This window comes from Molossus molossus, unplaced genomic scaffold, assembly GCF_014108415.1.
Source record: "Molossus molossus isolate mMolMol1 unplaced genomic scaffold, mMolMol1.p scaffold_m16_p_12, whole genome shotgun sequence".
Classification (NCBI taxonomy): Eukaryota; Metazoa; Chordata; class Mammalia; order Chiroptera; family Molossidae; genus Molossus; species Molossus molossus.
In genome coordinates this window covers 37053998-37078085 of record NW_023425347.1, presented here as the reverse complement: position 1 = coordinate 37078085, position 24088 = coordinate 37053998, and the positions used below count along the sequence as shown (strand labels likewise).

General features: G+C 38.1%; 1 protein-coding gene across 1 annotated transcript in view; it reads left to right on the top strand.

The window, feature by feature from the left end:
- Window positions 1–4174: 4174 nt before the first annotated feature.
- Window positions 4175–24088, top strand: part of LOC118626677 (calcium-activated chloride channel regulator 2-like) — a 43876-nt gene continuing 23962 nt past the window's right edge. The window contains exons 1-6 of the mRNA XM_036256683.1: window positions 4175–4423; window positions 5321–5458; window positions 15643–15793; window positions 18244–18352; window positions 19492–19651; window positions 21551–21778. Coding sequence (XP_036112576.1) covers window positions 4238–4423; window positions 5321–5458; window positions 15643–15793; window positions 18244–18352; window positions 19492–19651; window positions 21551–21778 — 972 coding nt within the window. The 5' untranslated portion in view covers window positions 4175–4237. The remainder of the gene's footprint in view (window positions 4424–5320; window positions 5459–15642; window positions 15794–18243; window positions 18353–19491; window positions 19652–21550; window positions 21779–24088) is intronic.

Here is a 24088-nt window from a genome sequence, read left to right as displayed (position 1 = left end):
GGTGTAAGAGCTCCACGCTTTGGAATTGTGGTCAGCAAACACAAAGCACTTCGCGGACACTATCTGAACCCTTCACTCCTTTTCTTTGAAAATGAGTACAGTCGTCCCCCCCTTACCCACGGGAGGCATTCCAAGACCTCCAGTGGATGCCGGAAACTGTGAACAGTACTGAACCCTAAATACACTGTTGTTTCCTATACATCCATATCCATGATAAAGTTTAATGTATAAATTAGGCACAGCAAGAGATTAGCAATAACTAATAATAAAGTAGTACAATTGTAACACTCTACTGTGATAAACGTCATGTGAGCGTGGTCTCTCAAGATAGCTTACTGTACTATACTCTCCTTTCCACTTACAGGACGCACTTCCTGGCTCCTCGTTGGCATACCGAATTGCCAGCATCACAACTCTTGCCATTTTGGAGCCATTATTAAGTAAAGTACAGATTACGCCGGACAGGGATGATTCACAGCCTGGGCAGGATGGAGCAGGACAGCATAATATTTTATCATGCTACTCAGAACGGTGAACAGTTTAAAACTTCGTAATTGATTATTTCTGCAGTTTTCTATTTAATATTTTCAGATTGAGGTTGACTGCAGGTAACCGAAACCACATAAAGTGAAACCATGGACAAGGGGAGACTGCTATATAACTTTAAAGAAAATAGGTAAGGAAGGTATGAAATGTGCCATCTGGGTCCTTGGCAAACTTTGGTTTTATTTAAATTCTTAGTCGTCCAGACACATGGAAGTAGGGCACAGACTGACATCCCTCAGAAGAGGGGATGGGGGGTGGGGGGGTGGGAAGAGATAAACCACAGAACTTATATGCAGGTATGCATGACCAATGGACATGGACAACTAAGCCGGGGACAGGGTGGAGGGGGGTAGGGTGGGGGGTGCCAATGGGGTAAAAAGGTAAAATATCTGTAACAAAAAAATAAATAAAAATTCATAATAAAAAAAAAAACAAAATTAAAAAAATAAATAAATAAATAAATTCTTAGTCTTAACAATTTGTCTCACTTCTATTTTTATTTATCCCGAAACCTAAGTGACCATAAGTCTTATAGCCCAGCTGCACAGTAGTGTCTAGTTTCCTCTTCTGAATGGGATTGCAGCAACACTTGTAACAAAAACCTGAGAGGTACGAGTCCAAAGTTTATTTGGACTCCTCAAGATGTGAGACCTCCTGACTTCTCTGACACCCATTGCATATTTTATTCACTTTGACTGTGGGTCTCTACCAGCAGACTCTAGTTAATAAAAAATAGAGGCCTTTTTGGGACAGGCTGAACTGAACAATCAGACAATGAACAAAGATGTGCTTTAGATTCTTTAGTTACTGAAATTGAATAACTTATTTTCTTGAAAGCAGATAAAAGCGGAGCAGATTCCTATAGTTTATACAACATTGAAATAAATGCTTGAACATTGTACTCCCTTTTTATTTTCACTTCAGGCATATTTCATTTCTTAGATATCGTAACATCTATAGACATGAGCAGTGAATGTTTTTTTTTAATGAAAGGATAAGTTGTTCTTTCTGTTCTCAAAGTCGCACTTTGTCAGAGGTGAACGCTCTGATCAGGAATGACTTGTAAGTCATTTGCTCAAGTCAGTTTTCTCCTGCAGGGCTAGCTTGGCCACAGGAGAAAGCAGTGAGAAGAGATTTTCAACAGGCCTGGTTGCTGACAGCAAGACAGTGTTACGAGGAGAGGTCAGAACAGGGCTGGTGGGAACAGGCTTTCAGGAGTGCATGTGACTCTCTCGAGACGGTCAGGACTGGGTCAGTCACTGGGAATCTTCCAAGGGGCAGATGATGAAAGTGGAGTCCGGTCAGGTGGCCAGACCTGGGGATTGGGTTCCAGAACCAAGGAAGAAAAAGCAGATAGACAAGAATGAACGTCATGCCTGGACTCTCAGCCCAGGGTAAGCGAGGCCTGAGAGCGTGTTCAGGTTCGAACCCAGGTGATGTCGAACCAGATTGTTCACTTCGGTCTGTTCTTTACAAAGCTGCGTACACTCTGCAGCCAGCATTCCCCACCCCCCACCCCCCCACCCCCGTTCTAAGGGAGCCATTGTAATAGTCGGTAAGAATAAGAAAAGAGAGAGCTGGAAGTCAGCCCTCCGTGACCCCTCAGCCAGTGAACTCCTTGTACATGTCGGCATGGTGGCAAGCAGAAACTCTTCCCTGATTCTGGGCCAAAAAGCTACTCTCACAGTGTGCCTTACAAGTTTAGTTTTTAAGCATATTTCTTTGCTGATGGAAATCATGTTTTCTTAACATCACAAGAGATGGCCATAATAAAATAAACTGCCAAGAAAAGTGGAAAATGAAGTGCATTGTTCCACTCACTGAGTCACACAGTTACAGGCAAAGCCTTTGGAATTGCCACACCTGTGGATTTCTGTTCCGGAGACGCCGTGAGCCCGCAGGAAAAACCCACAGCTGGGAATTAGCCGCTGAAGACAAGAGAGCTGAACTGACTCCTGAGCTGTAGCTTGAGTAACTTTGGCAGCAAGTGATGACCAGCGACATTCCGTTCCCCTCCACACCCAGGGGGAGCACAGGCCCGAGCTGCGAGCTGTCAAGAGGGAGCACGAGGGAAACCGGGGCAGCACAGAAGAGACACCTTCTAGAAGGAAGAGCATCAAAGCGGGGACAGGGCAGAGTGTTGTCTCACTGTTAAGTCATGACTCCTTCGTAATCTGGCTTCTGTTTACTTCTCCTGACCCTACTTATTCATTCAACACATATTTACTGAGAGTTTACTGAGCTAGGTGCTGAGGAGGTCGTGATCAAAACAGTTAGGGTCCCCTCTCTCATATGCCCTTCAGCAGGAAACAGACTACCAATTGCACAGTATAAACATGACACTGTAACCAGAATCATACTTCAGAGGAAAGGGATCTGATGCTATGAACGAGGGGATCTGACAGCTCAGCTACAGGCCAGATCTGGAATCTGAAGGAAAGCAGGTGAGAAGCGGTGAGAGAAGAGGTTTCTAAGTACATGGACAGCAAGAGAAAAATGCCCTTCGATACCCCCCTTAACATTAATTTCTGGTTTCTTGAGAACATGCAAGAACATGATATAGTGAAAAACAGTGAACTTCGAAATCAGTTGGTCTTGTCCTTGCACAATGACAACACTTGTATACTTTGAACAAGTTACTTAGATTTGCTGAGCCATAAAGTAGGTGTGATAAAACCCATCACACGATAAATGTTCGTTCCTGCCCCCACTGGCTAATTGTCATAATCTTTCTGAGACTCAATGTCTTCATTGAAGAACAGAAGTAAAAATTAGACCTGTATCAGGGAACTGATATTTAAATAGGTTCACTTGTAAATTCGAAAGCATTATGTAATCATCAGGCATTAGTAATCACTCATAAAATATTTGGGAGGCCTACGCCATACCAGGACCTGTGATAGGTCCTGGAGAAATGGGAGATTGACTGAGGCAGAGTCTCACCCTCAGGAGAGAGTTGCTGAAAGAGAAGTTCATTCTTTTCCCTGCTCCAGAGGAAAAAGGCAGCCAGGGCAGAGGGAAGAGCCCCTGTGGCCTGCACAGGCATCCAAGTTCCTGGCACTTGGCCCTCCCTGGGGGATATCTGATAGCTTCCCCCCCAGCCATTAGCTGAGAGCTTGCCCAGACTATTTGACCCAAGGGCCCTAGGGACAGGGCTGCAGGATTGATTTCTAAAACTTCAAAATAACCAGACAAGGGAATCTCAACAACCAACAAAATATGACTCGTGTGCAGTAGGGAAGCAGTTGTGCTGACTGACGAAGACTGCCAAGGCTAAGGAGAGGAAAGTCACTATCGATTTCTGTCTCTACTGAAAGTGGATTGAACAATCCAGCTGCTCTGATTTCCAGCTCAACCACCCGGGCCTCCCTCTCTCAAGCTCCTTTTGTCTTATTTTCCTCTTCCTTCTGAAAAAATATAAAATGAGTACGAGGTGGAAGACTTATTGCCCAACCATGATTTAGGAGAAAGCTCAGCCACGGAACAGGCGTGTGTGGCATTACCTAGAGAAACAGGACTTGCAGAGGCAGGTCTCAGATAGATCCACCCTGGATTTTGCAAGGAAGGCACCTCCTTCATCACACGTTCTAGGACCTTCACGTTGAGGAAGAAACTATTGGCTTCCCCGTGACAACCCGGCACAATGCACTTAGCAGGAGCAGTGTGAGTAAACCAGAAGCTTCTCTACAACATGACCCACAGGGACAAAGCGGGCACTGTTTGCAACCTGAAGATTGTGACTCTCCTGGTGGCCCTAAGTCCAGAACTCCTATTCCTGGGAGCCGGAGTGCAGCTTCGAGACAACGGGTATGATGGATTACTCGTTGCAATCAATCCTCAGGTATCTGAGGATCAGAACCTCATCCCAAACATTAAGGTGAGTGGAAAACATGAAGTCAAAATTATTATCCCATTAGAACAGACCCGTAGCCTTCTTTAAGGAGCTAAAACAACCCCACCTGATTTGTAATTTGAGCAGTAAAGAGAGCAGTGTTTCCAAAAGATTGCACCAAAAATTATAATTATGGCCAAGCCAGTGTGTTCACCTAATTCTGTGTAGTTGCAGTTCACAGACTGTTGATCCGGTCCTCTTTTGTTTTCTATTGTTGATTACTACTAATTTTCGTGTTTTTGTTTTCCTACATGACTGTTTTGGGGGTAGCAACATAAAAAATAACGCATTGTGGCAACAAAGACCAGATGTTTGACTGATGAATAAGCATGATTTTGTGCTTGTTAAAATCGTATTGTTGGAGTCCATCCTGTGGGTGAGCATTCTCAGACGGAAAGAGTGACAGTCTGGGTGGAGTGCCAAAGAGCAAAAGTCTTTCTTTTTTACCTGAATGTTCTCTAATTGACTGTTTTCACCTTATAATAAGAAGGATCATAGCCCCATTATTTACAAGCCTCCTTTTGGTAATGCTTTAGTGAAAGTAGTAGCATTATAAGGTGTGGTCTTGAACATGCCCGCAGGTGTAACATGAAAAGAATTTGTTCGGTAAAAGCTTAAAAGCCTTTCACAAAATTGGAAAAATTATATAGGCAAGCCCAGACGCATAATTAGTGTCCTAAAAAAATCTCTTCTAAATAACCATATAAGTTTATTTATTTTATTCCTAAATTTTCTAGAAGCCTAATGCTGTCTCTACAAGAAATGAGCTCCTTCAAAATACTCCCATTGTTTTTTATTACTGCTTTATTCAAGTGTGACCAGAAAACTCAAACTCAAAGGGTTTACAATGATAAAATAAGCTTTTATTTTATTTTGTTGTAGGAAATGATAACTGAAGCTTCTTTTTACCTATTCAATGCTACCAAAAGAAGAGTGTTTTTCAGAAATATAAAGATCTTAATACCTGCCACATGGAAAGCTAATCATTACAGCCAAGTTAAACAAGAATCATATGAAAAGGTAAGAATTCAGAATTTCATTAAATGGGCTTAAATAAAGGGAAAAACAAACAACCAAAATATACTGTGTTCAAACTTTAAAAGCGAGAACTTCAGCAAAAGTAAATCATTGATATTAATAAGCAAATAATATTATTGGGGAGATGGTTAACAATAAAATGTATAGATGTATAATAAAGGAATGTAAATCATGCACTAAAAATAAAAATAAGCAAAATACCATTGCCCAGGTAGCTTCTCAGATGATCTCTTTACTTTGTAACTTTCAGGGTCTTTCCTGAAATTTCTGGCTAAGGACTAAACACTAGTTTTATCTACTGAGCATGAGCTCCAAAGGGAACAATTCTTATTATGACTATCTTTATCTCCCATCCTAGCACGGCGGTACACAAGCATGTCCAGAGAGAAACACTGGCTGCCCATGCGTATAAAAAAAATGACTGTCTTCTGTCAGAGTGTAAATTAGCAGAAGTTCACATTACCCCAAGTCTAGGACAGTTTTTGAGGAGTGTGTTGATAAGAAGGAAGGCAGAAAGTGGGGAGGAAGGGAGTGGCTACCTTCTCTTTTCCAACCAAAATAGAACTTAACCTTCAAAGGATTCTGACAAGCTATAGATTATAGTCAAACATCCATGATGATGTCTGGCACATATGGGTGTGCACGCTATAAATAAATGGTAAATAAATTGGGCAAATCACTGTTTGAAGTTACTGTGAACAAGAGCCCTGATAACGACCAGTGGGGGCAGAAGCACAGGCATTGCAAACATAGCTCAGGATTTCAGCAATGGAGTGGGTTCGAGATCTACAACTACAGCTCAGACAGAAGGAGCAGGACATGTGCGACAGTTTCCTCTCCGCTTATTTGTGTCATTGGTATGAAACTTCCTAAGCCTGTTTTCACTCTTAGCTCTCCTTTGAAATTACTCTCTCAGGAATTGGATGGTATAGTAATCTAGATGGGCACCTCAGTGTTCTGAAGAGGTTACAGAGGCTCTGAGAAGCATTTGGTTTATAACCAGATGAAAGCATGTTACAGTGCTTTGGCATGAAGATAGGAGAGATAGAGGACCTGGGATAAACTGGAAAGAGAGCTACTGCTTTTTAAGCTTCAATTAAGTGTCAGGAATTCTACATATATGTAATGTTGAATCCCCTCCCACCTTAAAATTAGTTGCTGTTATCACAAATTGGGATAGTAGGTTCAAATAAATTAAGCATTTTGTTCCAAGTCAAACAGCTAGTACATTTCAGAGCCACAATTTGAATCTGTCTATTTGATTCCAAAACCCATGTTCTTTGCACCAAGCTACGTGTCTCTAGCTATCTATGTAGATTGCATAAATCAATTTGGCCATCTGTGGAACAAAGATGTATTGGAGATAACCAACCCCAAAACCAAGTTGGGCTCCTGATCCTAATGAAGAAATAAATAACTAAAGCAAAATGAGAATATGACTGAACAGAAAGAATGAAGGAAAGAATAGTCATTAAAAGGCTGTTCATATATCTGTAGGATACCAATTTCTTTAACCTCATAATGTCAATTAAGTCAACATTTAGTGCATAATTATGTACAGAAGCTATGCTAGGCACTGCAGAGGACTCAAGGACAGGCAAGGTGATACCTGTCCCTGTGAATCTACAGTTGAATGTAGGTAGGGAGGAGGGGAGGGGAGGAATGGTTAGGAATAACAGGCACGCACTGTGTGACTATGGTCTATAAGGTACAATGTTAACCCCAAACAGCCTGAGTATTCCATCCCAAGTGGAGCACTTTCCCTTTTGCTTCAGGACACATTTTTAGAAATAGAAATGAGATATTGTCCAAATGAAGACTAGGAAAGGGCTTGACACCTGTAGCTCTTTTTGTAGCTGTTGACTTGCAAAACCCTTGGCTTGGATTCCTATCTTTCTAAAAATAAATTTTAACTATTATAAAAGTATTTTGCCCTGGCCGGTTTGGCTCAGCGGTTAGAGCGTTGGCCTGCGGTCCAGAGAGACCCGGGTTTGGTTCCCGCTAAGGGCATGTACCTCGGTTGCAGTTTGTCTCTGGCCCTGGTTGGTCGTGCGGGTGGCAGCCACTCAATGTGTCCCTTTCACGTCGATGTTTCTCTCTTTCTCTTCCTCTCTCTCCCTCCCACTGTATCTGAACAAAAAAATGGAAAAATGTCCTCAGGTGAGGATAAAAAAAAAAAAAAGTAATTCATTCTCATTGCAAGGAAATCAAGCAATGAAGAATCATGGAAAATACAATGAAAATATTACCTGCCTCTTCTCCTCAGTGCACACACATGCACACAGGCATACGCACACAGCATTACACATACAGTACAAATAGTGGTTATTATATATAGACATGTATATATATTTATAGGATCATATTAGGTCTATTGTTTCAAAATAAGATTAAAAAGAAAAAACAACATACTTAACTTCTAAGGGTAAGTCCTGAGACAATGAATCTTTCTTTCTAAAAATAAAAGAAACAATGTTGCATATAAAATTGTGTTCTATAAATGGTTATTTGAGTAAATATTCATGTTAGTTGTTGACTTAAAATATTGTTCTAGCAATACTACTTGAGATGGTCATGTTACAAGATGAAATATGGCATCAATAGCATGGTTGTTTTGCTGATCTATTGCTAGTGGGAAAAAAAAAAAAAAAGGACAACGCTTAAAAGAAACACATCCTATTGTTTGGCACTGATTAAACAACCCTCATAAAGTAGTTCACAAAAGGCTGCAACATGTTACAATACAGTTCTGAATGATGTGTAAATGCTCTTAAAATTTCTTCAAATATTTTATTATATTTTATACTGTTTTATAATGTCAGATTTTTACATTGTTGACTTTTGGGAGAAAAAATCTGTTCTGACTAAATTTTATTATATAATTTGTTATTAAAGTATAATCATCATATAATCATATATTAGTTTCATGTGTACAATATAGTGATTCAACATTAGTATGCATTGCGAGATGATCCCCACAATAAGACTAGTTACCATCTGTCACCATACAAAGTTATGTACTATTATTGATTAGATTTCCCCACGCTGTACTTTACATCCCCATGATGGTATTTTATATCTGGAAGTTTATACCTTTGATCCCCTTTACCCATTTCCACACCCCCAACACCCCTCTCCTCTGACAACCACTAATCTGTTATTTATGAGTCTGGTTTTGTTTTGTTTTGTTTTTTAGATTCCACATATAAGCAAAATAATGCAGTATTTGTCTTTTTCTTTCTGACTTATCTCACTTAGCATAATGCCTTCCAGGTTCATCCAACTCACGGTAATGGCAAGATTATATTCTTTATTATTCCATTATATATATTCTTTATCCATTCATCCTTTAATTGACAAAGGATTTTTCAATATGTTGGCTATTGTAAACAATGCAATGAACATAATGTGCATATATCTTTTTGAATTAGTGTTTTTATTTTCTTCAGATAAATGCCCAGAATTGGAATTGCTCAATCATGTGCCAGTTTTATTTCTAATTTTTTGAGGAAACTTCATACTGTTTTCCATAGTGATTGCACCAGTTTGCATTCCTGCCAACAGTGCATAAAGGTTCCCATTTTTCTGCATCCTCATGAACAATTGTTATTTCTTGTCATCTTTATAATAACCATTCTGACAGGTATGAGGGGGTATCTCATTGAGGTTTTGAATCACTTTTGTCTGACTAGTAGTGATGCTGAGCCTCTTTTCATATGCCTGACGGCCATCTGTATGTCTTTGAGAAAATGTTTACCTTTACCTTTGTAAAACAGATTTTTTGTTATGGAGTTATATGAGTTATTTATACATTTTTAATATTAATCACTTATTGGATATATGATTTGCAAATATTTCCTCCCATCTAGTATGTTGCCTTTTGTTTAGTTGATGGTTTGTTTCCTTCGCTGCAAAAGCCTTTCAGTTTGATATAGTTCCATTTGTTTATTTTTGCTTTTGTTGTCCTTGCCTCTGGAGCCAAAAGAACAAAAACAAACCCGAAGTTGCTATGCATTATAATCAAGTCATCAATCCGTTTTGAGCTAATTTTTGTATGTGGTGTAAGATAATGGTCCAGTTTCATTCTTTTTCAGTTAGCTATCCAGTTTCCCCAGCACCATTATTGAAGAGACTGTCCTCTCCATTGTATATTTTCCATGATTATAAATCAATTAATCGTTTATGGATGATTAATATCTGGGCTCTCTAGCCTGTTCCATTGATCTATGTGTCTGTTTTTATACCAATATCATACTGTTTTGATTATTGCTATAATTTTGTAACATAGTTAGAAATCAGGAAGCATACCTCCAGCTTTGTTCTTTCTCAAGACTGCTTTAGCTATTCAGGGTCTTCAGTAATTTCATACAAATGTTTAAATTATTTGTCCTAGTTCTTTGAAAAATGCCATTGGAATTTTGATAGGTATTGCATTGAATCTATAGATTGTTTTAGAGTATGGCTATTTTAACAATATTAATTGTTCCAAACTATGAGCACAAAATAGCTCTGCATTTATTTGTGTCTTCTTCAAAATTTTTTATAAGTGTCTTATAGTTTTCAGTGTACAGGTTTTTAACCTCTTTGGTTAATTTATTCCTAGGTATTTTACTTTTTTATTCAGTTATAAATGGATTGTTTTCTTAATTTCTCTAATAGTTTGTTGTTAGTTAAATGCAACCAATTTTTCTGTAATAATTTTGCACCCTGAAACTTTATTGAATTCATTTATTAGTTCTAACAGTTTTTTTGGTGGAGTCTTTAGGATATATATATATATTTATATATTTATAAATTTATATATATATATAAATTTATATTTATATATATATATATAAAATATCATGTCATCAGCAAATACAGTACTGATTCCAATTTGAATGCCTTTATTTCTTTTCTTTGCCTAATTGCTCTGGCTAGGACTTCTAATACTATGTTGAATAAAAGTGGTGAGAGTGAGAATCCTTATCTTGTTCCTGATCTTAGAGGAAACGCTTTTACTTTTCACCACTGAGTATATTAGTTGTGAGAGCTTATGGTATATGACCTTTATTATGTTGAGGTACATTTCTTCTATACCAACTATATTGAGAGTTTTGTGTTTTTTTTTTTATCATAAATGAATGTTAAATCTTGTCAAACTTCCTTTGCATTTATTCATCATATTATGATCATATGATTTTTATTTTTTATGTTGTTTTATTGTTGTGTATAACTGATTTGTGGATATTGGAAAATCATTGCATATATGGAATAAATCCCACTTGATCATGGTGTATGGTCCTTTCAATGTATTATTAAATTTGGTTTGCTAATATTTTGTTGAGGGATTTTGCATCTATGTTCACTAGGGATATATATATATATATAGATATAGATATAGATATAGATATAGATATTTTTTTTTTTTTTTTTTTTTTTTGGTGTCCTTGTCTGGTTTTGTTATCACGGTAATGCTAGCCTTGTAAAATGAGTTTGGAAGTATTCCCTTCATTTTCAATTTTTTTAATGGTGTTTGAGAAGGATAGCTATTAAACCATCTTTGAAAATTTGATTGAATTGACACTATCTAGTCCTAGATTTTTCTTTGTAGAGCAGGTTTTGCTTACTGATTCAATCTTCTTACTAGTAATTTGTCTATTCTGATTTTCTATTTCTTTTTTTTTTTTTTTTATTCTCACCCGAGGATATCTTTCCATTTTTTGTTCAGATAGAGTGGGAGGGAGAGAGAGAGAGAGAAACATCGACGTGAAAGGGATACATCAAGTGGCTGCCACCTGCACGACCAACCAGAGCCGGGGACAAACTGCAACCGAGGTACATGCCCTTAGCGGGAACCGAACCCGGATCTCTCTGGACCGCAGGCCGATGCTCTAACTGCTGAGCCAAACCGGCCAGGGCTAGATTTCTTTCTATTTTTTAATGGTTCAGTCTTGGAAGATTGTATGTTTCTAGGAATTTATGCATTTCTTCTAGGTTGTCTAATTTATTGAAGTATAATTGTTCATAGTAGTCTCTTATGATCCTTTGTATTTCTGTAGTATCAGTTGTCATTTCTCTTACCTTTCTTACTTTATTTGAGCTCTTTCTCTCTTTTGGTGAGTCTAGCTGAAGGTTTGTTAATTTGGTTTATCTTCTCAAAGAATCAGCACTTAGTGTCATTGATTTTTAAAAAATTTATTTCCATCTGATATTTAATATTTCTTTTCTTCTACTAACTTTGTGCTTTGTTTATTCTTTTTCTGGCTCTTTGAGGTGTACAATTAGAATGTTTATTTTAGGATTTTCTTGTTTCCTGAAGTGGACTTGTATTGCTATGAACTTCCCTCTTAGAAACACTTTTGCTGCATCCCATAGATTATGGAATGTTGTATTTGTTTTGATTTTCCTCTCGGTATTTTTTTTTCTTTTGGGTTTTTTAATTACCCAGTGGTTCTTCAGTAGCATGTTGTTTAATCTCCACATGTTTATGGTTTTTCCAATTTTGTTCTTGTAATTGATTCCTAGATTTATACCATTGTATTTGGAAAAAATGCCTGAAATGATTTCAGTATTCTTGAATTTATTGAAAATTGTTTTATGGCTTAGCATGATCTATCCTGGAGAATGTTCCATGTACACTTGAGAAGAAGGTGTATTCTGCTTCTTTGGGATCAGATGTTCTGCCTGTATCTATTAAGTCCATTTGATCTAATGTTTCCTTTAAGACTATGTTTCCTTATTGATTTTCTGTGTGGATTATCTGCCCATTGATATAAATAAGGTGTTAAAGCTCTAATATTATTGTGTGCTGTCAGTTCCTCCCTTCAGGTATGTTAATATTCACTTTATGTATTTTGGCATGCCTATGTTGGGTGCATATGTATTTACAAATGTTATATCTTCATGCTGTATTGACTTTTTTTTTATCATTATGTAATGCCCTTCTTTGTCTTCTATTACAGTCTTTGTTTTGAAGTCTTTTTGTCTTATATGATTTGATTTCTTTTGATTTCTATTTATATGAAACATCTTTTCCCAGCCCTTCACTTTCAGTCTATGTGTCTCTTTACAGCTGAAGTGAGTCTCTTAAAGGGAGCAGATAGATAATCCTTATTTATCTATTCTATGTCTTTTTTATTAGAGAATTTAGTTCATTTATACTTAAATAATTATTGATAGATATGTGTTTACTGCCATTTTGTTCATTTTTGTTTCTAGCTGTTTTGTAGTTTCTCTGTGTTCTTTTTCTCTTCTCTTGCTCTCTTCCCTGTGGTTTGATTACTTTATTTGGTTTTATGCTTACATTCCCTTTTCATTATCTTTTGTGTATATACCTTAGGTTTTGATTTTGTGGTTATCATTAAGTTCACATAGAACAGCCTATATTTGTAAAACCGTCTGCTGTAGGTTGATAGCAAGCTAAGTTTGAATGCATTCTAAAACTGCATTTTTACTCCGCCTGCCGTGTTTTATGTTTTTGATGCCGCACTTTACATCCTTCTATTATATGTAGTCCTTAAATAATTAATGTAATTTTACTACTCTTTTAACTTCATAATTTAAAAGTGATTTATAAGTGATTACTCCATTGTTTTAACAATGTATTTACCTTTACCAGTGGGTTTTTACTTTCATGTTTTCTTATTAACTAGTGTTATATCTTTTCAGCTTAAAGAATCCCCACTAATATTGCTTGTAAGACCAAATTAGTAGTGACAAACTGTTTTGGATTTTGCTTTTCTGGAAGACTCTTTATCTCTCCTTGAAATCTGAATAATAACTTTGCTAGTAGAGTATTTTTGGTTGAAAGTTAACTCTTTTCAGCACTTTGAATATGTCATGCCACTCCCTCTGGCCCATAAAGTTTCTGCTGGAATATCTTTTTATAGCCATATGGGGTATCCCTTGTATGGAACAAGTTGTTTTTCTCTTACTGCTTTTTAAAGTCTCTCTTTATCTTTTGACATTTTAATTATAATATGTCTTGGTGTGGATTTGTTTGGGTTCACCTTATTTGGAAGTCTCTGGACTTCCTGGACCTGAATGTCTGTTTACTTTCCCAGGTTAGGAAAATTTTCAGCCATTATTTCTTCAAATAATTTTCTGCCCCATTTATCTCTCTCTTCTCATTCTGGAATCCCTGTAATGCAAATGTTATTCCTCTTAATGTTGTCCCATAGGTCTTTAAGCCATATTCACTTTTTTAAAAGTCTTTTTATGTTGCTCTGCTTGAGTGAGTTCCAATGCTTTGACTTTCAGCTTACTGATCTGATCTGTTCTTATGCTTTATTCAATATTTTTTTAACCCTCTAGCATATTTTTCAGTTCAGTTATTGTATTCTTCTGTGCTATATTTTCTCTTTGATACTTTCTTTTATTTTCTATTTCTTTGTTGAAGTTCTCACTATGTTCATCCATTCTTCCCCCAAGCTCACTGAGCACCTTTATGACCATTGAATTCTTTATCAGGTAGATTACTTCTCTATATAGTAAGGTCTTTTTCTGAGCTTTTGTTTCGTTCTTTTGTTTGGGACATATTTCTTTGATTCCTCATTTTGCTTGACTCTGTTTCTATGTATTAGGTGATGTAACTTCTTCTCTCAGTCTTGAATGAGGGGTGTTTCCTAGGTGACACTGGCTGTCTTCATTAAGGCAGCAAGAAATCCTTGACTGCCATGCCTATGGGCTTCAGCAATGCAGTGAGAAAAAGTCTTGTCTGTGTGTGCACATGCACACATGCTGCCTTTAGGGAGGGAGCAGGAAGATGCTGTGATTGCTAGTGGAGACACTGGCTGATTCCACTTCTGCCCTCTCTACCCAGCGAGGGAATGGGAGTGTCCCAACTGGCTTTGCTGGTGACTATCTCTTCATCTGCCCCAGCCAGGGAGTGGTTGACTGCTGCAACCCCACTCTGCTGTTTCAGCAAGGCAGTGGGACAGTGTGGCAACTACTCACCCTACCTGTCCTAGCAATGCAGTGGGAGGGTGCAGCATCCACTCTCACTCGCCTGTGCAAGCAGGGTAGGTGGAGAACACAGAAATGGAATTTTCCAGTGCCTCCATCTGCAGAGAAAGTTTCAACTATTTTCTGCTCCTCCAGCAGCTGTTTCAAGATTAGGAAATGACTCTCCTTCATATATAGTCTAGGTACTTTTCACACTTCTGCTTTCGCACTGGGTCCCCTGGCAAATGAGAACTCACATGATCTTTGAAAGAAGAATCTCAGGCCTGGCTGGTGTGGCTGAGTTGTTGAGTGTGGACCCATGCACGAAGGAGTCGTCAGTTCGATTCCCAGTCAGGACACCTGCCCAGGTTGTGGGCCAAATCCCCAGTGGGGGGGGGGGGCATGTAGGAGGCAACCAATTGATGTTCTCTCTCATTGATGTTTCTATCTCTCTCCCCCTCTCCCTTTCTTTCTCTCTAAAATCAGTAAAGGGAAAAAAACTATTTAAGAAATAAAATAAAAGAAGAATCTCAGTTCCCTATAGCCATTTGGGCCCCTTGGGCATCAACCCCAGTGGTTTTCTAAGCCAGACGTGTTTGGGACTTGTCTCTCCAGTGCAAATCCCGAGGGTTGGATGTTTGATGTGAAGCCTTCTCCTCCAGAGGTGCCAGACTGGTGAGGTCCCTCCCTGGCTGAGTCACTGCGTTGGAGATGTTTGTCTCTGCTTCTCTCACCCACGTCAGTGTGGTTCTTTTATTTTTATTTTTTTTCATGGAGGAGCAGTTTATTTACTTCACAGATCTTTTCACAGGGAAATGATCCATATGTAGCTGTAGATTCTGTGTGTCTATGTCTATGGGAGGAGGTGAGCTCAGCATCTTCCTGTGACACCACCTTGGACCCCCATCTGAAGGTAGCTCAGCTCAGAGCAATTTGAGAAAGTTTTAATCTGGAAAATTAGAGGTCAAATGGAAGTAACGAAGCTCTGTGGAAATTTGCTAAGCTTTTAAAAATGTAGATTTATAAGTGCCAAATAATTTTGTTGATATTTAGTTGTGAATGCATTTTAAACTCCATCTACAAGGCATTTCTTTTTTTAATCTCTCTTTAAATTTGAATATAATTCATACAGTAAATATGTACAGATCTTAAGTGTATAGTGCATTTTAACATGTATGTGTTTATGTCACCAACATCACAGTTGAGATATAGAGTATTACAAGGTATTTCTTTCAATTTAGGCAAATGTTATAGTGACTGACTGGTATGGGGCACATGGAGGTGATCCATACACCCTGCAATATAGAGGGTGTGGAAAAGAGGGAAAACACATTTATTTCACATCTGAATTTCTACTAAATGATGACTTAACAGCTGGCTATGGATCAAGAGGTAAGTGTGACCAACAACCAAGAAATAGACATGTGCTTAGTGTGGAAAAGGACTCAGAGAACCTGAGATTTTCCAAAGACTTACCATATGGATGGGGAGATAGGCCACATGCCCATGAAAAGAGGAGGAACAAAGTGAGCCAGAAAGAGTTAAGCACCAGATCAATGGCCCAGACCGTGAGTACTATAAGAATTCAGTGAAAGGAGAAAATATTTTGAGCAAAGGATGGTTAGAAATGGCCTCATTGAGCAGAGGAGCATCATGGTTGAAAATCATTTTGATACAAGAAAAAAAAAGAAAAGAAACAGAGAGAATAGTGTAGATAGTATAAATACATTTGTGCCAGCAGAATAATCCAGAGCATATCTGAGGCATGGGAGCAGTAGACCCTATTAATGGGGCAGACTGACTGTGGGTAGTGAGGTAGTGGCAGAAAAGGCTGAAATACACATGGGGTAAGTGATGGAGAGCTTCAAATGCCCAGATTAGCACATCATCACTGTGTGTGTAAGCACAGGGGTGTCACCGTCAAGGCGGTGTTTTAAGATGATGACCTGGGCTGTGTGGATAACCTGGCTTTCTCAGATCAGTGAAGGAGAAAGTGGATATCAGGAGAACAACTAAGGAAAGTCCAGGTACAAGGCCAGAGACTTGACTGTAGAGGCAGTGAGATGAGCAGAACAGGAAAGGTAGTAAAAAAAAATAAATAAAACAATGAGAATTTTCCATGTTCTCGGTGCTGTGCTGTTTTTCAAATGTTATCTTGTTTAATCAACAACTCTAAGTGATGAGAGATATTCCAGAAGGGAAAAAAAGAAATAGAGGTCCGAACTGGTATAGTACGAAGGACAAGGGGGACGGATGTGAGCAGCAATAAGGAACACATCAAGCTTTTGGCAGAATTAGAAGGAACCAATTTAAAGGGGAAATCCACAAGAATGGATTGAGACAAGATGATGGTGAGGAGCGGTGAACTGTCCTGGTGGAAAAGCCCAGCTGTGGTTGAACGTGGGTGACTAGAGTTTGAGAGAGTAGTCAGGGTCACAGGTTCGGAGAGGAGCATTCAGTGGATGAGATCTGAGGGAGAAACTGTGGTGAGAAAAGATCAGTAGGTCAAGGACTAACCATCCCATTCTTAATTTTTCATTTTTTTATTTTAACATACAGTAGTGCCTTTCAGCTGATGTTTTCATGATTACCCCCATTAAAATCTAAACAGATTTTGTCATCCTCTGTATAGCTAGCAGGAATTGGAGCAACACAGTCTACTTAGACACATTTTATAAGACACTTAAAACTTTATAAATAGAGTTTTTTTCTGGTAACTGTGAGGTGCTGATAATCTCTGCATAAACATATAACCTCATCAGCACTTCTAAATTCCATGAGTAGGCACAAACTTTTCCTTAACCCTTTCAGCTTAGGCTGTTCCCCTCCCTTCCTTTGTCCCAAGATCCAGAATTGCACAATATGCCACAGCCTGAGTCAACTCAGCAAACACTTCGTGGGTTTCCATAACTTTAAAAAATTCAAAAAACACACGTGCACTTTGAAAGGGGAGTTAATCTGGAAAACATCAAGGAGGGAGAAATCAGTTTTGATCTGAACATTGAAGAAAGTGTAATATTTAGAGAAGTAGATAAAGAGTTATAAAGGACTTGATGCTGAGGATGAGGGCTTCCATGAGCTAAGAGTTAGAGATAAATATAAACATGAAGATTCAGGATAAAATAAAAAAGAATCACTCAAGCTAGAGAAGAAGTTCTTTTTTCTTTCTTTCTTTTTTTTAATTTTTTTTTTTATTGACTTTAGAGAGAGGAAAAGTGAAGAAGAGAGAGATGGAAACATCGATGAGAGAGATCATTGATTGGCCGCCTCTTGCATGCCCCCCACTGGGGATCAGGCCCACAACCTGGGCATGTGCCCTGACCGGAAATTGAACCAGTGACTTCTTGGAGCCTGGGTTGACACTCAACCGCTGAGCCACACCAACCAGGCGCTAGAGAAGTTCTATATGTTTGCCCTTGCCTCTCTCCCTGACCCCAAGGTTTCAATCATTGTTATGGATAATAGAATTACCTACAAGGAAAAAAGCAGGCATGCTTGGATACCAGACAGAAGAATAAGAAAAGTTTATTTGCTTATTTGGTATCTGAGCCCATCTGGGCTGCTACAACAGAATACCACTAATTTCAAGTAGATATGCAACAAGTAAATCACTGGTTTGCATTTATGGGACTCAACATATTTTCACTCTGCCTCTTTTACGATGATGGGAGTAAAGTAGAAGGTGATGAAAACGGGGTAAGGAAGAGGAAAGTGGAAAAGAGAATTGTACTTCAACCCTTCAGAATGAGTATATATAGTCAAGTATTGTTATATCTTCACTGATTAGCAAGGTCCATCGCTGAGATTTTAGGAACTCAAACCAAAAGCTTTCTCTTCCACAGGCAGAGTGTTTGTCCATGAATGGGCCCATCTCCGTTGGGGCGTGTTTGATGAATATAACAATGAAAAACCTTTCTACATAAATGGACAAAATCAAATTAAAGTAACAAGGTTAGTAATTTTCTCATGCTAAAAATTTAGATTATTTTTTTACTTATTTTATTTTCATTACAGATGTTTCTCCTTTTTCCCCCATTGACACCCTCCTCCTGATCCCCCCCAGCCCCATCCCCATCATTGTTTATGTCCATTAGTTGAGCATTCATGCATATAAGTTTTGTGGTTTATCTCCCCCTCCCCCTTTTTTTTTAACTTTAAAATGAAGTTTATAATGACAGCTAAAACTTAACTGACAATTTTAAGTTTTGTAATGCTATTGCATTTTTTGAATGCTCATATGGTTCAAATATTCAAATATCAAAAAGTTATATTCTTAGATATTTCACTCCCACCACTGTCTTTACCGTGTATTCTCTCATTCTCTCTAGATAACCATTTTTTATTAGTTTCTTGTTTATTTTTTCAGAATTTCTCTAGGAAAAATTTTTAATGTGTATTTTCCTCATTCTTTTTTTTTTTTTTAAATAATTTCATTGCATGAATGTAACATAATTTTTGAATCACTCCCCTACTGTTGCATAAATGGGTTGTTCCCAATTCTTTACTACCAATAATACTACAATGATAATGCTATATATTTGTTTCATTTTTCATGTGTGCAGGCAGATCTGTATACCTACTGAATAATTTCCAAGAATTACCGAGGCAAAGGGTACTCTCAGTTGTAATTTTGGTAGATACTGACTGATTCCTCTCCAAAGGCTGTATTGTTTTTCACTCCCCTTGACTATTTTAGATTACCTATTTAGGAAGGAATCCTTTGAAATATCATCATTAACTGTTCATTTTCTTCTTCCTCTGATGGCCAATGGCAATAAGTTCAAAGGAGCCCTGACTCAGGATACTGCCTCTCACACTCTTCCTTAGACCTCCGAAAGGTCATGTGGATTTCCTGGTAACTTTTGCTTTCACCTTGGCAATACATACAGAACCTTTCCTCAAGATCAAATTCTTTTTTTCTTCAAAATAAAGTGGAATCCATTTCTAAATTGATGAACTTTAATAAAGTAGTTGTAAAAAAATTTTATGTATATCTAGCAAGGTACAATCTTTATAAGTAATTATTATATGAGCTAGTGAAAAAAAAAACACAAGTATTTTTAAAATAGACTGATTCTTTCTATTTTTAGGTGTTCATCTGACATCGTTGGCATGTTTGTGTGTGAAAAGGGCCCTTGCCCCGAGGAGAACTGTATTATTAGTCAGCTTTTCCAAGAAGGATGCATGTTTATATACAATAGCACTCAAAACACAACATCATCGATAATGTTCATGCAAAGTTTGTCTTCTGTAAGTATGGCCTTGGAATGATAAACTCCTACGAGATTCCATCTCTTCTCAAGATAGACTGATATGTTTTAAGCATTTAAACAAAAAGACAAGAGTCACTATTTTAGAGCTTGAGGGACCTTAAAGTTCATCTAGTTTTTATTTTACAGATTAAAAAATAACTGAGACCCCAATAATGACCATCAAAAAGAGACTCCTTAAGAAAAGTGATTATTTGCTTTCCAGGGAAGGTGATTTAACAATGAGAATCCTATAAACGTCAAAATAAATAGCTCATATGGTGGTGTTCCTGTATCTTTTCACAGGAAAATGCACTGGGTTAATGAGTGATATAACATGATTATTTCTCTCATTTGAGGTAGCAGTCCACTCTTATTTTAATGGCACTTTCTAACTCTCTTTCTCTTGTTTTGCGCAGCCTAGAACTTAAAAAAGAAAAGTCAGGTGCTACCAAGGGAAGTCAACTAACTCAGCTTTGCTGGTTCAGAAACTCAACCTTGTCATCATTCCACACTAATTGTCAAGGGACTAGTGCATAAATCCAGAACACCATTTTAAAATTATTATAAAAAAGAGTATACTGCCATGGGTATCCAATACTTGCCTCCTCGGGCCAGTTCATTTTCTTTCTGAAGGAAGCGGCATGAAACAGTCAAGTTCTCACCAGAAGTCTGCTCTGAGAGCATGGAATCAGAAAGGAAGGGTTAGGTATTATGGAGGTCTGGTGGCATCAGCCTTCATGACCAGATGGACCTATCCATCTTCACAAAACCTGATGGTCAAGTTTGTGAGTCATCTCTGCTCCAGCTCAAAGTACTGTGGGCATGTGCCTCTGTGAGGTTTTCTGTTTCCACCGCTGATCAATGCCCCTTGAATTGACACTTTTTTAGATGACATTTTTTTTCAGTCTGGTTTTAGACAAGAGTAGGAGTCATTCTGGAAATTGGAAGTGATATTTCTTATTTATTGTCCTATCTATTATGTTTTTAATTAATAGCTGTAGTGTCTGAAGCCAACCTAATTCCATGTATTTCATCCACACTGATTGTGACTAGGCACTGTCCTTGTGAGCCTTTGAAAGACCTACTCATTAACACCCAGTCAGATAAGCTTTACAATCCCTTAACCATAGTCATGAAACATAACAACAACAAAAAACAGATTCTACTCCTGTCTCTCCATCCTACTAAGACACTTGTGTCCTTAAGCAATTATCAACCCTTTGAAGCTTCAGTTCCTTTTTCTATGTAATTAGAAATGGAACTAGGAGATCCTTCTAGCTCTACGCACCCATGGTTCCCTTAACAGGAAGAAGCATCCATTCTTTGTAGGAATATAGCCATTGGGAATAGTTGGTAACACATTACTTTAAAATGCAAACCATATCTTTAGGGGGTGTTGACACAGGTTTAGTATCACTAAATGAATTCTATCCATATTTCCAAAGAAGAAGAAAAGATCAGGAAGTAGATTTAAGTTGGTTTTTTCCTCACCCTGTTCTTACAGAGATCAATATTTGAACTAGATCAATATATGTTGACTGATCTCTTAAGATGTTTTCTTTAACACATTATCATGCTAACAAAGGTGGGAGATTGTTTTGTTTTTCTAAGATTAAGATATATATACATGGTCTGCTGTTTGTTATCCAAGTGCAAATAAACTTTGATAGAACTTGATCTTGGTACTACAAGGGTGCCAGTGTTTCAAGCAAAGGGTGCCAAAGGTTAGGTGTAAATTTGATGTCATTCTTGAAGTAAAGAAAGACATCGCTGTGGCACTTCTGATTCCCCACGTTTCAGCTCACCTTGCCTTGTACCATTAGTTGCTTGAGCATGAGCAATATGTCCAGCATGACAGAGAACCTTTATGCTCTGATAGGCTTTGTTCTTTTTCCAGGTGGTTGAATTCTGTAACTCAAGTACCCACAACCAAGAAGCCCCAAACCTGCAGAACCAAATGTGTAACCTCAGAAGTACATGGGATGTAATCTCAGACTCCAGTGACTTTAATCACAGCTTTCCCATGAACGGGACTGCGCTTCCGCCTCCTCCCACGTTCTCGCTTGTCCAGGCTGGCGACAAAGTGGTCTGTTTAGTGCTGGATGTCTCCAGCAATATGGCAGAGGTAACGTTTCAAACCAGCATGGTTGTAAAACATTCATCTTTTTCTTTTTCTATCAGATTTTAATTCTTTTTTTTATTTTCAGAGACTAAGGGTAGAGGAAGGAGTGGCCAAAGGTTTGGAATAGTCTTGGTCAGCATTATTTTAGGAGGACAAGGGGAACAAATTCAGAATGTGGCCCAGAAACTGAGATAATGCAGATAAATGAAATACACAGATAATTCCAAACTTTCATTTTTATTACTAATTGCAACATTTTCCAACCAAGACCCTTTCTTCAAAACTCTGACATGTAACAAAAGGCTCTGGTCTGGCCACATTCCGCTCACTGGTAAAGATCCTCGGTGGAGGCAAGAGACTGTGAATTGGCAGCAAATGTGCATATCTGTTATGTGTATATTTTCCATGTCACTGTGGACAGAAAACCATATCTCAGTTATCTGGCAATCTAGACGTCTTCCAGAAACTCACTCTCCAAAACTCAGCTAGTGGTTAAAGTCTCAGTCTCCGAAACCAAGCCGCTATGCTTTAAGTCCTGGCTCCTTCCCTTACTGTCTGTGTAATCAAGAGCAAAGGAACTTCTCTAGACCCACTGTTCTCATCTGGGAAACAGGGAGACACATAATACCTACTTTCAGTGTTGTGACAGTACCAGCTTCTACAGGCTCACAAGAGTCAATTGCTAAATTTTTAGGAAATCTGCAAGCCAGTTGTTTTTACACTATTTTTTAAACTATTATTTATATCAGTGAACTACAGCCCAATGGTCCAAGCTTGGCCCTAAACCTGTTTTGGCACAGCCCACAAGCCAAGAATGAGTTCATTTTTGAAATGGTTTAGAAAAAATACCCAGAAAATAATATTTCATGACATGTGAAAATTAAACGAAATTCAAATTTCAGTGTCCTTAATAAAATTTTATTGGAACATAGCAATGCTCATTGGCTTACATATTATTTATGGCCACTTTAGGGCTAAAACAGTAGAGTTGAGTAGTTGCAACATAGAACATATGCCCACCAAGCCTAATACATCTACTATCTACCCTTTTGCTCTGGAGGTCATTTCTGGTCTATGTTCTTGATCTATGCTCTTGGGGTCATTTCTGGTCTATTATATCTGTTTGGATTGGCTACATGTCACTTCCCAACTGTGCATTTAGTGACATCACATGGACAGCTTAAAATCAGCCTCGGTGGGAGTATTTACTCCACATAAATTGTTAACGGCAACAAATCAGGTTTTTCCTCTCTCTCTCATACACACATACACATGCACACACACACCAGAAAGCCAGTTTTTTAAACATTTACCAGCATACCATTATGTACTTCATAAGGTTGTTGAAGGGAAATAAATGAGATAATATGAAGTTTTGGGGTCATAAGTGGTAGCTGTTGTTTTGTATATAGTACTATCCCAAGGGAGATTTTATCCTCTTTTATTATCTGAATCAGCAGTCCTGGAAATTTTGCCTTTTTTGGCTTGCCTCTGAAATATTAGGAACACCGCCAGTCCATTCAGCTCCTGGGTAATTTTATAATCTTGCCTAGCTGTAGTTGACAAGGGCACAATGTTCTCAAATATGGTTCTCAGGGTCATTTATATCAGCTATCTGCCTGTCTTGAGCAACCATAAATTTATTGCAAGGGAAAGATAGTTGCACTTGAGAGAAAACCGAAAAGAAGCAGAAGAGAAATAAGCTTAAAGTAAAAGTCATGGCAAAGCCAACTTCCCTCCCTTTTCCTGATAATACTATCATTGAACCGTCATGGCTACTCATTTGTTTATTAGGTGCTTCCACTGCTGTCTTGGGGGATACAGAAGTGACAGAATAGGGTCTATGCTCTGAAATACAACCTAATGAGTGAGACATGACACACACACATGTGAGTAAATACAGTTGAGTGTGATGAAGCTCCACAGAATTGTGAGGCATCATCTACTTCTGTAGAAGAAAGTGACTGAGGGAAAGACCTAAAGCCAACATAATACTCAATGGGCAAAAACTAAAAGCATTTCCCTTAAGAACAGGAATAAGACAGGAATGCTCACTTTCACCACTCTTACTTAACATAGTACTGGAAGTCTTAGTCACAGCAATCAGACATGAAGAAAAAATAAAAGGGATCCAAATTGAAAAGGAGGAAGTGAAATTGTCATTATTTGCAGATGACATGATATTATACATAGAAAACCCTAAAGACTCCATCAAAAATCTACTAGACTTAATAAATAAATTTGGCAAAGTAGTAGGATACAAAATTAACATCAAGAAATCAACAGCATTCTTATATACCAATGATGAAGTCA